The following is a 12,962-nucleotide window of genomic DNA, read 5'->3' on the forward strand; positions in this document are numbered from 1 at the left end:
TGATTCATGGTTCTACTCGCTCTCTTTCTACACTCTAAACTCACACGCTTCCTAGCACCAGCAACCAGTGCCCGGACGTTGCCTTTTGCCTTTTGCCTTTTACCTTCTCTTCCCACCACCACCCTCCTCTCAAACAACTCACTGGTAACATCGCTGCCGAAGCAGAAGCAGAAGCCTTCACCGTGTTGAAGCCCCAACACTGCGTGCCGCTGCGACTGACTGCCGGCGAGCTGATTGACGTGTCTGTCTGTCCCTCTCGCTTTCACACTCCCACTTGGTACATCCGCTCTGAAAAGAAAGAAGGAAAGGAAGGGAGGGAAAGAAAGAAAAGAACGACCACATCCACATCCACATCCACTACAACGACGAGAACGACGGCGGCGACGACTACAATCTAATACATCCAACCATCGACGATACGACGAGTAAAACTCTTTCGATTTACTTTCAATTCTACCACTCGAGCCGCAAGAACCCAGCACCTCGCATTTCGCCCACAGTCGCCACTGCGCGCTCCTTTTTCCTCGTGGCCAAAACAAGAGCCGTTTAGTGTGGTACGAGCCCTTTGATGTTCATACTGATCTTGAATTTGCAAAGCATTACGATAATCAACTTTCGTTGCTCGCTTATTCGTGTGTTGGCAGACCTTCTCCAAAGAATAATCCGCTAACGCTCCTGGCTAGGATCATCTTCCATATTCTCCTTCTAGCGACCGCCTCCACCTCCACTCAGGTTTAGTGTGCATCCAGCTTGTCGAGGACCATCTTACATAGCTGCCGCCCAGCTATTGCACACCTGTTACCTTCACCCAATACTCATGTGGACGATACACACTGCAAACTCATTTGACATTGACTATTGCTCGTCGGACTTCTGCACACATTCGTATACGAACGCGTCGTCCAGTTTCGTTGGATCGTTAAACAGGATCGCGCCGTACTAACCGTCGAGGAAACGGTTATTGCGAGCACAATTGGTACGACTGATCCCTATAATCTCACATATCTTCGCTGCTCTGGATGCATACATGTTGGGAGCGACAACAAGTTTTTCTTCGTTTTCTCTCGAATAGCCGGTCTGCAGCTCTCTAATCCGTTAAATCTAGAAAGTCCCGTGGTCTGCACGTCGGCCGATTTACTTCTTCGCGAGTCCTACAGCACAGCCGCGATTGGAGCCTCCTGGCGGCACCAATGAGATAAAAGGACGACTGCGTATCACTTTAGGCAGCACTGATCTTCTGACCACCCTGCCTTTCTGGACTCGATTCCGCAACTTGTTTGCATTTCTCTGAAAAGGACTCTGCGACAACTGTATATTGTACAAATCTAAATCGACTGCGGCCATGGCCGCCAACATGCCCCAGATGGGCGCTGCGGGCCAAGGAAGAGCCCGGCCGGGCACCCAACAATTGTCGGCTGCTGTGTACCGGACAATGGTACAAAATCCCATCCATACACAAGGCTGGCAAAACTCGGTCCACTTGAACCAGCGAGTTGGCAACGCTATGAACCTGTATGTAGTCACCAGTGAACGCATGACTTCTTCACTGCTAACACCCATCACAGCATCTCCAACTCCTTTCTGGCTTTACCACAACTGGAAACAGAACAATTGGTCCACACTGGCATTAACTTCGAGAGAGAAGCGTTTCAAACTTCCCCGGATAAGGTGAGCGTTTCCATTGAATACACCAGTGGCTCCTTAAATACTAACTCTGCGGCAGCCCACATATGAATCCAAAGTTTCCCAGAGAATACAGGAATTGTTTCGGAAACGTCAGGCAAATGAACAACATTTGCAAAACTCGCTGAACCAGCAAGTGGCCGCTCAAGCGCATGCGCAGGCACAGGCCCAGATGTTCATGAATCAGAATGCGATGCATCAGATGTCAAGAGGAATGGTTCAGCCGTCGCCGCAAGGCTTCCAACACCTACAACAACCGATGCAAGCATCACCTATCCCGCAACAGCCTCAGCAGCCGGGCATGGGCATGTCGAACATGGGAGGCAACCCCATGAACCCCAATATGCAGGCGATGCAGATGGGCACCTCACCGATGCATCCTCAAGGAGGGCCGCAAATGAATGGGAATTCCATACCCCCGCAAGCTAGAGCCAAGGCCCATCAACTTGCTCTGGCTAAGCTCCAGACTACACCCGAGGACCAGAAAAGGCATCTACGCGCAATGGTCCAGAGCAAGATGCCGCAGCATCAACTGCAGCGACTCCAAGCTGAAGGCCAGGACCCGTTGTTGGTCTTCTTTCAAAACCAGATGCTGTTGCAAGCAGCTGGTAAGCAGGGGCAGCCTGGCATGCACCCGAATGCCGCCATGAACTCAGCGATGCAGATGCAAGCCCAGCAACAACGAAATATGAGCCAACAGGGTCAGCAGCCTGGTGGCGACCTTGGCCCCTTTTCTAATGAGATAATCAACCAGCAGAAAGCAGGCATGCTGGCCCAGGAGGCAGGCCAGATGGTCGTGCCTGCAAGCATAGGCCCTGGCCGTAATGCTACGCCCCAACCGATGGGAGGAGCTCAGGGACAAAACCAGGGAAACAACCAGCAGATCCCAAATCAAAATGGACGGCCCCCACACATCCAGCAGCAGTTCAATCTTCAGCAGGCACAGCAGCTCAAGATGGACCAGGCTGCGGCTCAGTCACAAGCGCAGATCCGCGCCCAGGCCCAGGCTAAGGCGCAAATGCAAGGCCAACCTGGTGGGCTCAGCGGTCCTGGGGGAGTCTCTCAAAGCCCAGCCATGACCACTCTCAATGCTCCCGTCGGACCCAACCCTCCTGTAGCGGGCATGAGACCCAACCAGCAATCTCCCATGAATCAACAAGGGAATGCGGCGTTTGGGCAGGGTTTGGATCCCCGCTTCAACCAAGGAAACCAACGACCTCAGATGAACCCAGCTGTCCGCCAACAGATGATCAATGCCATGCTGCAGCAAATGCCTCCGCAGATGCGTGAAGGCTTCCACACCCAGTCGGTGGAAAGGGTGAATGAGATGCTGGCGAAGTGGAGTGCGAGTCGGGGAGCCCAGGCCGCTGGCCGCCAGCAACCTCAGCCAGGGCAATTTGGACAGGGTAATGGTATGCCGCAGTTTACGCAAGGCAACAACCCCAACATGCCCCAACCAAACGGCGCCGCGGGGAGCCAACTCGCAGAACCCTATGATGGTTCAACAACAGCTCAACAGAATGCGAAGTACGCAGAACCAACATCAGCTACCAAACAACCCCCAAGCTATGGCTATGATGAACAATATGGATGTCCCCCCCCGCGTGCTTGCTCAACTACCGGCCATACCCCCTGAGATCAAGAAGTGGGGTCAGTTAAAGCAATGGATACCTACCCAACCGTTGCCCCCCAATGTGCCCGATCAACTTCTCGCCTTCCAGTTGCAGCAGTTCCGAGCCGCACTGGCCAACAAGCCTCAAATGGCACAAGGGCCGGGTGGACAACAGGCTCCCCAGGGTGCTGGAGCTCCCGGCGCAGCCCCTCCACAAGTGGCGATTCCTCCTCAACTAGCTCAAGCCTTTGCGACCATACAGGTCTCAGGGCCTGAAATCGAGACGGCAAGGAGGCACGATAGATTCAAGACATGGGACGAGGCCAAAATCAGGAGTTACTTGGTGCAGATGAAGCAGCACCAGATCAGGCAAAAGTTCGGCATGCAGATGCCCGGACAAGCTCCTCAGTTTGCACCGCAACCTGGAGGCACAGCACCTTCGAACCTACCTCCTTCGGCTGGGCCAGGTGCTATGCCACGACCTGGGCAGAATGCAGGTGTTGAGGCCACTCCCTCGGGTCCTGCTGCCAGGATCAGTACCCAGCAACAGCCATCGAACAGCCGCCAAACGCCTCAGCAGAACGTGTCCCCAGCTGTGCCGCCGAAAAACAACCTCAAGCGTCCAAGCACAGATGATGCGGCTGACGTACCCAATACGCCGGCTGCTCCCATGCAACGCCCGCCGTCTCAGCAGGTTCCGCCTTCCAGCAAACCTCTTATTCTCACCCAGGCTCAGCTCGCGAACCTGGCGCCCGACCAGAGGGCCAAGTATGAACAGATGATGAGGAGCCATCGGGCTGCGGCACAGGCGCAGCCATCACAAACCAACCAAGAAGACATTGAGCGACTGAGGCAGATCGGGGCCGAGGAGCAGCGAGCGTCTAACAATGAACAACTGCAGGATGTCATCATGAACCAAGAGCAACATGCCGATATGACGACAAAAATCCAACGCATGGTGTTTGAAATGAGCAAGCTCGGAAGAGCTCTAGGTCGGTGGTACTCGCTTACCCATGACGACAACCGCGCTAGGATGTTCTTTAGGATGGTCAGTCAATTCTTTCTTCACATGGATTTAAACTGCGCAGCTAACAGCTTAAACAGCGTATGCGCCTCGTACGGCAGTTCAAGGATGGTGAAAAGATGACGACTCCCAAGGAAATATTTTCTGTTAAGCCAAAAGACTTGGAGCAAGTGCGGGCTATGATGGAGAGTATTGCTAAGGACTTGGCTGCCTCTTTCCCTCAAGCGATTCGGAAGAGTGCCTCTCAGCAAAACGTGGCCGAGGTTACAGCGCAACAAACGACGCCCGGGCAAACATCCACCGCCCAGCCCGCCCAGCCGGTGCCCCTCAACGCAGCTAACCTCGAGAAGAATAGCCAGGCACTGAGTAAAATGCAGAGGCAGAAGAGCGTGCCTCCGGCTGCTCCCACAACGAGTCAGCCTCCTTTCCCTCTCGGTGCCCCTTCGCCGCACGGGCTGCCTTCTTATGGCAACAAGCCCGCTATCACGGCAGAGAACTTGCACCTGCCGACTTCTCGGAAGAAGCCCAAAACGACAGCCAGCGCAAGTGTTTCACCACAAGTCAGCAAGCAAGCGTCGCCGCAGATGCTGAAACAAGGGCAGTCGGCCGAGATGAAGACAGTGCCCAAGGCCCAGTTCCAGTGCGCCATGCCCGATTGCGAGGCAAACAGCATCGGCTTTGCTACCGAAGAAGCAAGCCGTGTCCATTACCAAGAAGAGCATACCAAGCCCTTCGAGGATCCCGCAAGATTCGCCTCAGAGAATCTTGCATTCGCACTTGGCCTGGATGCCAATGGCAAGTCTACTTCTGTGGCTCCTACCAGTGTGCCAGAGCAAGGCGCTTCCCCGGCAGGAGCTACCTCGATGGCCCGTGAAACGTCGATGAAGCGGTCCGAGAGCTCAAGCGAAGCCAAACCTGGTGCAGCGAAGGGTATACCTAGCAAGGCGGTTGAGCAGCAGCGCTCTGATGGGACCATGATAAAGACTGAGAGCCACACGCCTGTGCCGTCGCACAACATCGACTTCGGCTTTGGAATGAACACTATCGACCCGCAAGAGCTGTTCCAGTTTGGGTTCGAGTCCGGCGGTGGAGGAGCCATTATGGACATGGGTGTGTACCGATCGATCACACCTAATGACACGCCCGAATCCAGCAAGGACAGTGCTTCGTCGGAGCCGAACAGCGACGTGTCAGAAGGAGTGGCGCTGGACGTTCGCTTGGACCTCGGCCTCGATACGTGGCAACCGTTTGAGGGCGACAGCTTCGTGAACATGGGTGCAATGGACATGGAAATGAGTATGTTCGACGGAGCACAGCCGATGGGCATGGACAACTCTGCCCTAGCCGGCTTCACCTCGTGGGACGAAGTCAACCAGGATTTCAATAAGCCTTTTGCCCTGGACACTTCAATGTACTCGCTGAACACGTCTGGCTGAGAATCAGCCTAGTTCTGGCCGTGTAGAAGGGAATTGAAGTGAGGCCACGGACAACGCCATTATCTTGGGCGATGCCCCCTCCGAAAATAACCGGTTCGAAAGTTCAAAGATCTCACCACGTCGAGCAAGAAGTACAGAACCTCATGGTTGCGCAGCTATCCCACACAGGCCGTCAGGTGACCGACGCTATGCTGCGAGAGTATCATAACAGCCAAGTCGCCTTATAGAACCCTACGTTCTAGCGAGCCTGGGAATTGAAGGTGGGGGATAATAGTCAAAAAGCATGGGGCTGAATGAGCTGGGGTCCGGCGTCTATGGAGACAGCAAGGGGAAAGCAATGACCGTTCGGTGGCGTTTTTGCGAATAGGGTCCTTTTTTTATGGCCTTTTCACTTTCTAGTACTATGATATTGGTTTCCATGGACTTGGTAGCATTGGAGTTGAGATCTAAGATTACGAGAGGGGATTGGGATTGGGATCTTGTTTTGTTGTTATTTATTATTATTATTTTATTTCCATCTTGTTTGTTGTGTCTTGCATCATGAACATACAAAACATCGTACGTTGAAGGGGGGATAGCGGGACGAGGTTTTATGACACCTGTAAAAGGAGAGATGATATGTATCGGCGTGCCGTGCCTCATGGAGGTCTAGTGATAAGATGATTGCTGTTACTACTGTTCGGCTTCCTTAATTCAACCATGAAGGCATGCGGTAATATGTATGCTGTGTGAATTACGGACAATAAGCACATCTCAAACACAATATCCAACAACGTCAGAAAGCTAGTGCAGGCGCGGCGCGTGGCGGGGCTGGGAGGTACGAACGAGACCCTGAAATTGGACTGCATAAAGCGACAGGGGCTGAGCAGTGCTTCAGCAGGCCCTATAAACTATTTCATAAAAGCTCTTGGCGCTCCAGCGCTCAAGACACGTGCTGCAAGCCAACTCAACACTCTAAAGCAGAGGTTGCATAAACTCATCATGAACAGCTCCTCCACCTAACACCCCGGTCGCTCTACATTTCCCACCTAGGTTACAAGCTCTCGAGACGCGACGAAGGAAACGCGCCCCGGCGAGTACAAGTAATTTACCTATTGCTATGCTCTCTGGTTTCCCTTCCCACATCCCATCACATCCTCATTCTCGAGCATTGGAACTGTTTTCTAACAACTTTGATTTGGTTGTAGAATAGTAGTCCGGCAGGCCTCGCTGGTTCATTTATTGCTCCATTCCCTCTTTTTGACCCCATCCAATCGTTCTGTCGCATTCACTTGGAACACGCCTAATCAACCCCTCCAGCGCCGCCTGCAATTACTGGGACTATAACCTGACTTCTTTGGTTCTTTGACTCTTGTAGTGAATTGACAACGAACCCACGAGGGAAAGCAGAGACAAGAGCAGACGGAACCTTCAGTAACACCATACGAGAAAGCCATGGATGCCTCTCCGACCAAAAGACGTGCATTGGCGCCGCTGAACATCAACTCAAACTCGCCCACCGCCGCCGGCTTGAACAACAAGCTGTCGCCATCGTCGTCGCGCTTGAGCGCCGCCAAGGCCTCTGTTCAGCTTCACGTATACAGCAAAGCAACATCCGTGATAGGAGGATCTCCATCTCCATCCTCCAAACGGGCACTGGTTATCGAGGGCGGGGACGATAATAATTTCCATCCACTTCAACAAGCAGGAACACCCCCGGCAAAGAGGGCCTGCATATCAGCAGCAACAACGACCCCTTCTTCTTCTTCGACTACCGCATCCTCATCTCCGCAACCCAGGAGAGCAGCAGCGGCAACAACGCCTGTAAAAGCAACAAAAATGGCAGCAGCACCGACAGGCTTACCCGACACAGCTGCGACCACAACATCAAGAGAAGAGGAGATCGCGATGACGGCGGCGGGTCAGGAAAGGCAAAGATCGCACTCGCCTGAGGAGACATCTGCTATATTTGACAGCTCCGCTCTTAACCTTTCCCAACTCACCACTATCACGGAACCAGACGACCGCTCACGGCAAGAAGAAGTAAGCCCCATGGCAACCGCTGCTTCTTTTTCCACACAAACATCGCCCTCTTCGCAGTCTCCACGCCTGACGCGCGAGCAGGCTCGACAAAAGGCCGAGATTCTGCGGCTACGTCTTGGCCTGGCCCGCTACAAGGTCCGGACGGGCCAGACCGACGTTCCGTTAGAGCGGCTGCAGCGGCGTTCCGTGCTGCCTCTGGCCTCGTGGCAGTCACAGTCGCCGTCGCAACAGCAGCGACAACAGCAACAGCAACAGGCCAGAGCTGCTGCTGCTGTCAGGGTTGCGCCGCCATCTTCATCTCCATCTTCATCAATGAAGGAGCAGCAGCATCAGCCGATCCCGGCGCAACTCCCGGCGCAACAGAGGCGGTTGTCGAAAGAAGAGAATTGCGAACAACAGCAACATCAGCAGACTCCACCGCGGAAGGCGCTGCCCTTGGGACGGTCCGTGTTGTCGCAGACTAGCCAGGGCGGCTATATCCCCATCGCTATCCAAGAACCCAGAAGATCGTCTATGACAACGTCACCAACATCGACATCAGCACCATCTTCACAGGAGCAGCCGCAAGAACCTCAATATGCTGCCGCGGCGCCTTCTACCCCGGACCGGGAGGCTCTGCAACGTCTGGCCGCTTCGGCCGCTCTTGATGCGTCGAGGAGGATAGAGGAGGCCGCTGCTGAGATAAGTCGCAGGAGTTGATTGACACATTTTATATGAGTATTTTATCTCCTTTGATTGGTCTGTCCGTAAACAAAGGGGTGAAATGCCACTACATAGGTTTGGAAAAAGTAAGGATGGACCGGCGGCTTGGGTGCGGATCGGTCGGTTGGTAGATTAGGAAGAGTTTTGGTCCCTGAAGTATTAGGGGTTTTCCAAAGCCTTACGGTTGTACCATTTACATGTTTCGCATATTGCATGTGTTACGATAGCCTTTATGCGGAAGATGTACATGCATAGAGCCGAGTCAGATATTTCGGTATGGAATTGGGACGGATAGACGGATTTTCGTCACCATCCATTGCTTACTAGGAATTCAGTATTGGGGGCTGCTTACTTCGATGGAAAGCGGTGGCAGTTAAGACCAAGGTGAAACCCACATTAGTTGTTTCGCAAAAACATACACGAGAGATGACACAAATGGGCCGAGAGGAAATGGGGAGGGCGCAATAAAACAACGACATGGTTTCTAGATGCGCATGTGTATGTGGCTTCGTCATGTTCATGTACACCTAACTGATGCACTCCCAGACATGTTCACTCGGGGTGTGTTAGGCAATGGAGCTCACGATCGTTTTGAAACCCTAACCCCTGTTTCCCACCATCCCATGCCCGGATACCATCCATAAAGATCCGTGGCGTAACGCATGCACATAACCCAGGCAAAAGCCAAGCAAGTATGGGAGTGCGAGTTTCCTTGTCCTCATTGTGTTCCATCAATGGTATAATCGTCTACACGTCATCATAGAATGGCAGTGAATCTATTGCCAAAGGCCATGCCACCATATTCAGGGGTATCTCCCGGAGGCCGTTTCGCTCCCCCTTTGCTGGAAACGAGGTCGCCGTATCTGCCCTTGCTGAGGAGGATGAGGGCGCAAGCGGATGGGAAGCGGCGGCGGTAACATATTCTCGACGGGCGGTGTTACTACTTCTCCTTCCCGGGCAGACGAGGGAGAGATTGAGCCGGGCATATCACGGTGGTCGTGGTAGCCATGACTATTGCTGCTGCTGCTGCCGTCGTCGCTGTCAGTGCTAGTGTCGTGACGGCCGACGGCGCATTCCTGACACTCCTCGTCGAGACTGGTGGCCACTACGACGACAGTGGGGGTAGGGGGCATTTCCGTGGGCGATACTCTCGGTGTTGGTCTCTTCATGCGGCGTCTGCCATAGCCATTGTCGTCGGCAGTCTTTTCTTTCTCGTCTTTTGCTTCTCTTTCTTCCCCTACGTCCTGGTGGACGTGGTGGGGCAAATGGGGAAGCAGACACTCGAAGACGACCTCGTATGCGCAGCCGCAGCTGTAGGTGAATTGGACGGTTGAACACATCGTCGTTTGCTTTTCAGCCGCAAATGTGCACAAGCAGATAATTGATAGAAACCTGAATCTGGTGGATGATTCGATCATGGATGCAGTGTATGGACACTGCCGAATGAGCCTCGCAAGGGAAGGAGCAGCCAGCAACTTCCATAATTGCATTACGCAGGAGGAAGGCGCATGTGAAGACACACCTTCCCTACTTGTGTTTGCAGGTCCCCTATCTCATAGCCCATTGCTGCATGGAATTTTGGCGATCCATGCCGACTTACACCACGATCTACTAATATTTATCGTATCGCTGCCTCTATACTCGGCCGAGTGTGCCAGCCCAAACAAAGGAAAAGGGGTCCTCCGATCCGCCTCATTCCTCGGCTTTCATTAACCTAGACAGGTTGGCGATGGCAATGGTCACCCCCACCAGGCATTGCAATCTAATGCGCCACTACCACCGTCTCTGTTGGTGCGCAGCTGGAGGATGCCGATATTATGTCTCGGAAAAGGATGCAAAGGATGCAAAATGCAATATAAGGATATAGAAGCAGCACAACGTGCTCAGCCTCGCCATGCCTGTCGCCAACTCGATCCTTGTCGGGCTTCCATGAGGCTTCTATCGTGGTACAAAAGGGCGCACAGCACCACTACCTTCACCCAGCTGGCAATCCATCATCGACTTGCCTTACGCTCATTTACCACCCGCCTAGTTCTTCCTCTGTGAAGGCGTCCATTCATTACCATGTTGTTCCAGCGACCCTTTACCGCCGTACTGCTCCTTGCCGTCGGCTGTCTTGCCAGTCCGACGCCCCTCGAAGTAAGCATGCTGCGCGCCGACCAGACCGACTCTCTGGTCCAGGAAGGTATCGATCTCGCCCATACCTCGCAGTTGCAGAGGCGGCTCAAGGCCGATTTCTCTATGGCCAAAAGATTGGACCACCAAGTCCTCTTTCATGGGTGCGTGCTTGTTGGCGATCCTGCATCATATAGTGCTTATATTCCTTGGAAGGATTCCACGGGAACTGGAACAAGCTAATAATAGACTGTGGGGGTAAAGTGACTACGCCTCAAAACAGAAAAAGAGCGCCGAAAATGTTGGCCTGTCCATCACCTGCCTCGACTGCGAAACCAAGGGTAGCATCACGGCCAAGTTGTGGGAGGACAAACTGCACCCCTCGCTCCGACTGCAGTTCAATGACGTTGAGGCTCACATCCTCCTCGGTCTAAACACCACTGCCGCCACCACCATATCAGTCACCCTCTTTGCTTCCAACACCCCAATCGGCCTTCATTACCCAGGTCTGACTGTCGGTGTTGTCTTCTTTGTCGATCTTGTCTTTGATCTCGATGCCCGCATTGACATGACCGGTGGCTTCACAGTTAAGATCGCCAAGGATGCCTTCTTGCAGACCGACCTATTCAAAGGCGACGTCAAGGATCACTTCTTGTAAGTGCAGTGCAGTGCCCACATTTAACACTAAGCAACTCGTACTCATCCATCATGGCAGCGATGGCATGAGCACCAAATCCCTGCCCATAACGGTCGAAACGGGCACCAAAGCTACCTTCAAGGCCGACCTACGCCTCCGGGTCCAGGTGGGCGCCGAAGCCAAATTCAAGAAGCTCGGCAAGAAGTTCGGCATCGGCGCCGGCGCGGCTATGGGCATCTATGCCAACCTCGTCGAGTTCGTCGCCGAGATCGAAGACACGCCCACTTGCGCCCTCGAGACCAGAGAGTATTTCGATCTCAACGTTGGCGCCTATGCCAAGCTCGACGTCGAAATCGACTACAAGACAACAGGTCTCGTTCCCACCGTGTCGACCACGCTGCTCAGCGCCCCGGCTCACACCCAATGCTGGAAATCCAAAAAGCCCTCCTCCGCACCACTCAAAACAACGAAGAAGGCGACTTCTTCCTCGCCAATGGTGTCCACCAAATCGTCGGCAAGCAGAAGTAGCCAAATGACCGCCGTGACTGGCTCCCAGACCAGGTCCCTGTCGTCAGTTGCTACCAGCGTGACTTCAAAGTATCCCAACTCTACTGAATTCCCGGCTACCGTCTCCAGCGCTGTGCCATCCCTGGCGATATCCTTGCCCCTGGGCGCGACGGGGAACGGAAATTACCCAGTTGTGCATACTAGCATTAGGATCGTATCTGACTCCCAGGTCGAGTATTCCTTGTCAGGTCTCCCGGCATCTCACCCACTGGCTTTTTCAACATTACCTGCGGCAGCTAGTATTACCCCAAAGTACAGCCCCATACCCGCACGGGCAGTCGCAGCGTCTCTGAACGGACCCGGAAAATACCCGACTGTCCATACAAGTCATGTCACCATACCTTGTTCTCAGGCAGCATCAGCCTCCTCTTTGTCAAGCCTCTCGAAGTCATTTCGAGTGGCTTCTCCGTCGCGGCCCGCGGTGGCTAATGCTACCGGGAATTACCCGAGCTTGTCTTCGACTATTCCGCCTCGGCTTTCTACCGTTGTACCATCGCTGGCAGCAGTAGTGCCTGGGAACGGGATCGGAAGATACCCGTTTGCGAATGCATCGTTTCCTGGCAATCAAACCCACCTCGTGACCACTACCCTGTACTCAACCGCGGCCTACACCATCACCGTGTGCGGCGCGGCTGGGGTGGCCAACTGTCCTGTGGCTTACCAGAGCGAGGTGGCCACGACCAAGACTATCGACTCCTACACTACCATCTGCCCAGCCGGTGCCCAGGTTACGTGGCCAGCAGCGCCGCCGTCCGTAAGCAGTGGAGCTGCTGCATGGCGGTCTCCTTCTTCTTCTTCTGCTGCTGTTTCGTCCGCTCCCGCACCCGTCACCGTAACCCATGTCATATTTTTGACGGCGATCCCGTCGCCGAAACCCAACACGTTCGTGCCACCACCAGTCCCTGCGTCCACCGTGCCAACCGGGGGTTGGTAGCCTCAGGAGTCCCTGCACCAAACCCTGAATTGGTCGCTGCATTTGCCGCGTTCGTTGCTGAATACCAGATTAAAAACGCGAAGACTCAAAGCGCTACTTTGGTGGTGACTCCATCATCATCCTCTCCAGCATCACCCTCACCGTCGTCATCCGAGTCTAGCCGAAATGGTCAACCTACAGCCACCATCGCTGCCAAACTCACCTCCGAACCCGCGCATAGTAGTCCGCCC

General features: G+C 53.9%; 4 protein-coding genes across 4 annotated transcripts; 3 read left to right on the top strand and 1 right to left on the bottom strand.

Annotated features, from left to right (window-relative positions):
• Nucleotides 1–1,342: 1,342 nt before the first annotated feature.
• PG998_005573 (uncharacterized protein) lies at nucleotides 1,343–5,755 on the top strand (the record flags this gene model as incomplete). The annotated part of the gene is made up of 5 exons (XM_066872391.1): nucleotides 1,343–1,512; nucleotides 1,566–1,668; nucleotides 1,724–3,182; nucleotides 3,250–4,343; nucleotides 4,400–5,755. 5 exons carry the CDS (start codon nucleotides 1,343–1,345, stop codon nucleotides 5,753–5,755), a joined length of 4,182 nt encoding a protein of 1,393 aa, XP_066732488.1.
• Nucleotides 5,756–7,189: 1,434 nt separating this feature from the next.
• Nucleotides 7,190–8,476, top strand: PG998_005574 (uncharacterized protein; the record flags this gene model as incomplete). Its single annotated transcript, XM_066872392.1, has 1 exon — nucleotides 7,190–8,476. The coding sequence occupies one exon, from the start codon at nucleotides 7,190–7,192 to the stop codon at nucleotides 8,474–8,476; it is 1,287 nt and encodes a 428-aa protein (XP_066732489.1).
• Nucleotides 8,477–9,282: 806 nt separating this feature from the next.
• On the bottom strand, nucleotides 9,283–9,819 carry PG998_005575 (uncharacterized protein; the record flags this gene model as incomplete). Its single annotated transcript, XM_066872393.1, has 1 exon — nucleotides 9,283–9,819. One exon carries the CDS (start codon nucleotides 9,817–9,819, stop codon nucleotides 9,283–9,285), a length of 537 nt encoding a protein of 178 aa, XP_066732490.1.
• Nucleotides 9,820–10,543: 724 nt separating this feature from the next.
• On the top strand, nucleotides 10,544–12,732 carry PG998_005576 (uncharacterized protein; the record flags this gene model as incomplete). Its single annotated transcript, XM_066872394.1, has 3 exons — nucleotides 10,544–10,758; nucleotides 10,859–11,248; nucleotides 11,310–12,732. 3 exons carry the CDS (start codon nucleotides 10,544–10,546, stop codon nucleotides 12,730–12,732), a joined length of 2,028 nt encoding a protein of 675 aa, XP_066732491.1.
• Between the last annotated feature and the right edge of the window lie 230 nt (nucleotides 12,733–12,962).

The sequence above is a fragment of the Apiospora kogelbergensis genome, assembly GCF_038363985.1.
Source record: "Apiospora kogelbergensis strain CBS 113332 chromosome Unknown utg000003l_segment0_segment0, whole genome shotgun sequence".
NCBI lineage: Eukaryota > Fungi > Ascomycota > Sordariomycetes > Amphisphaeriales > Apiosporaceae > Apiospora > Apiospora kogelbergensis.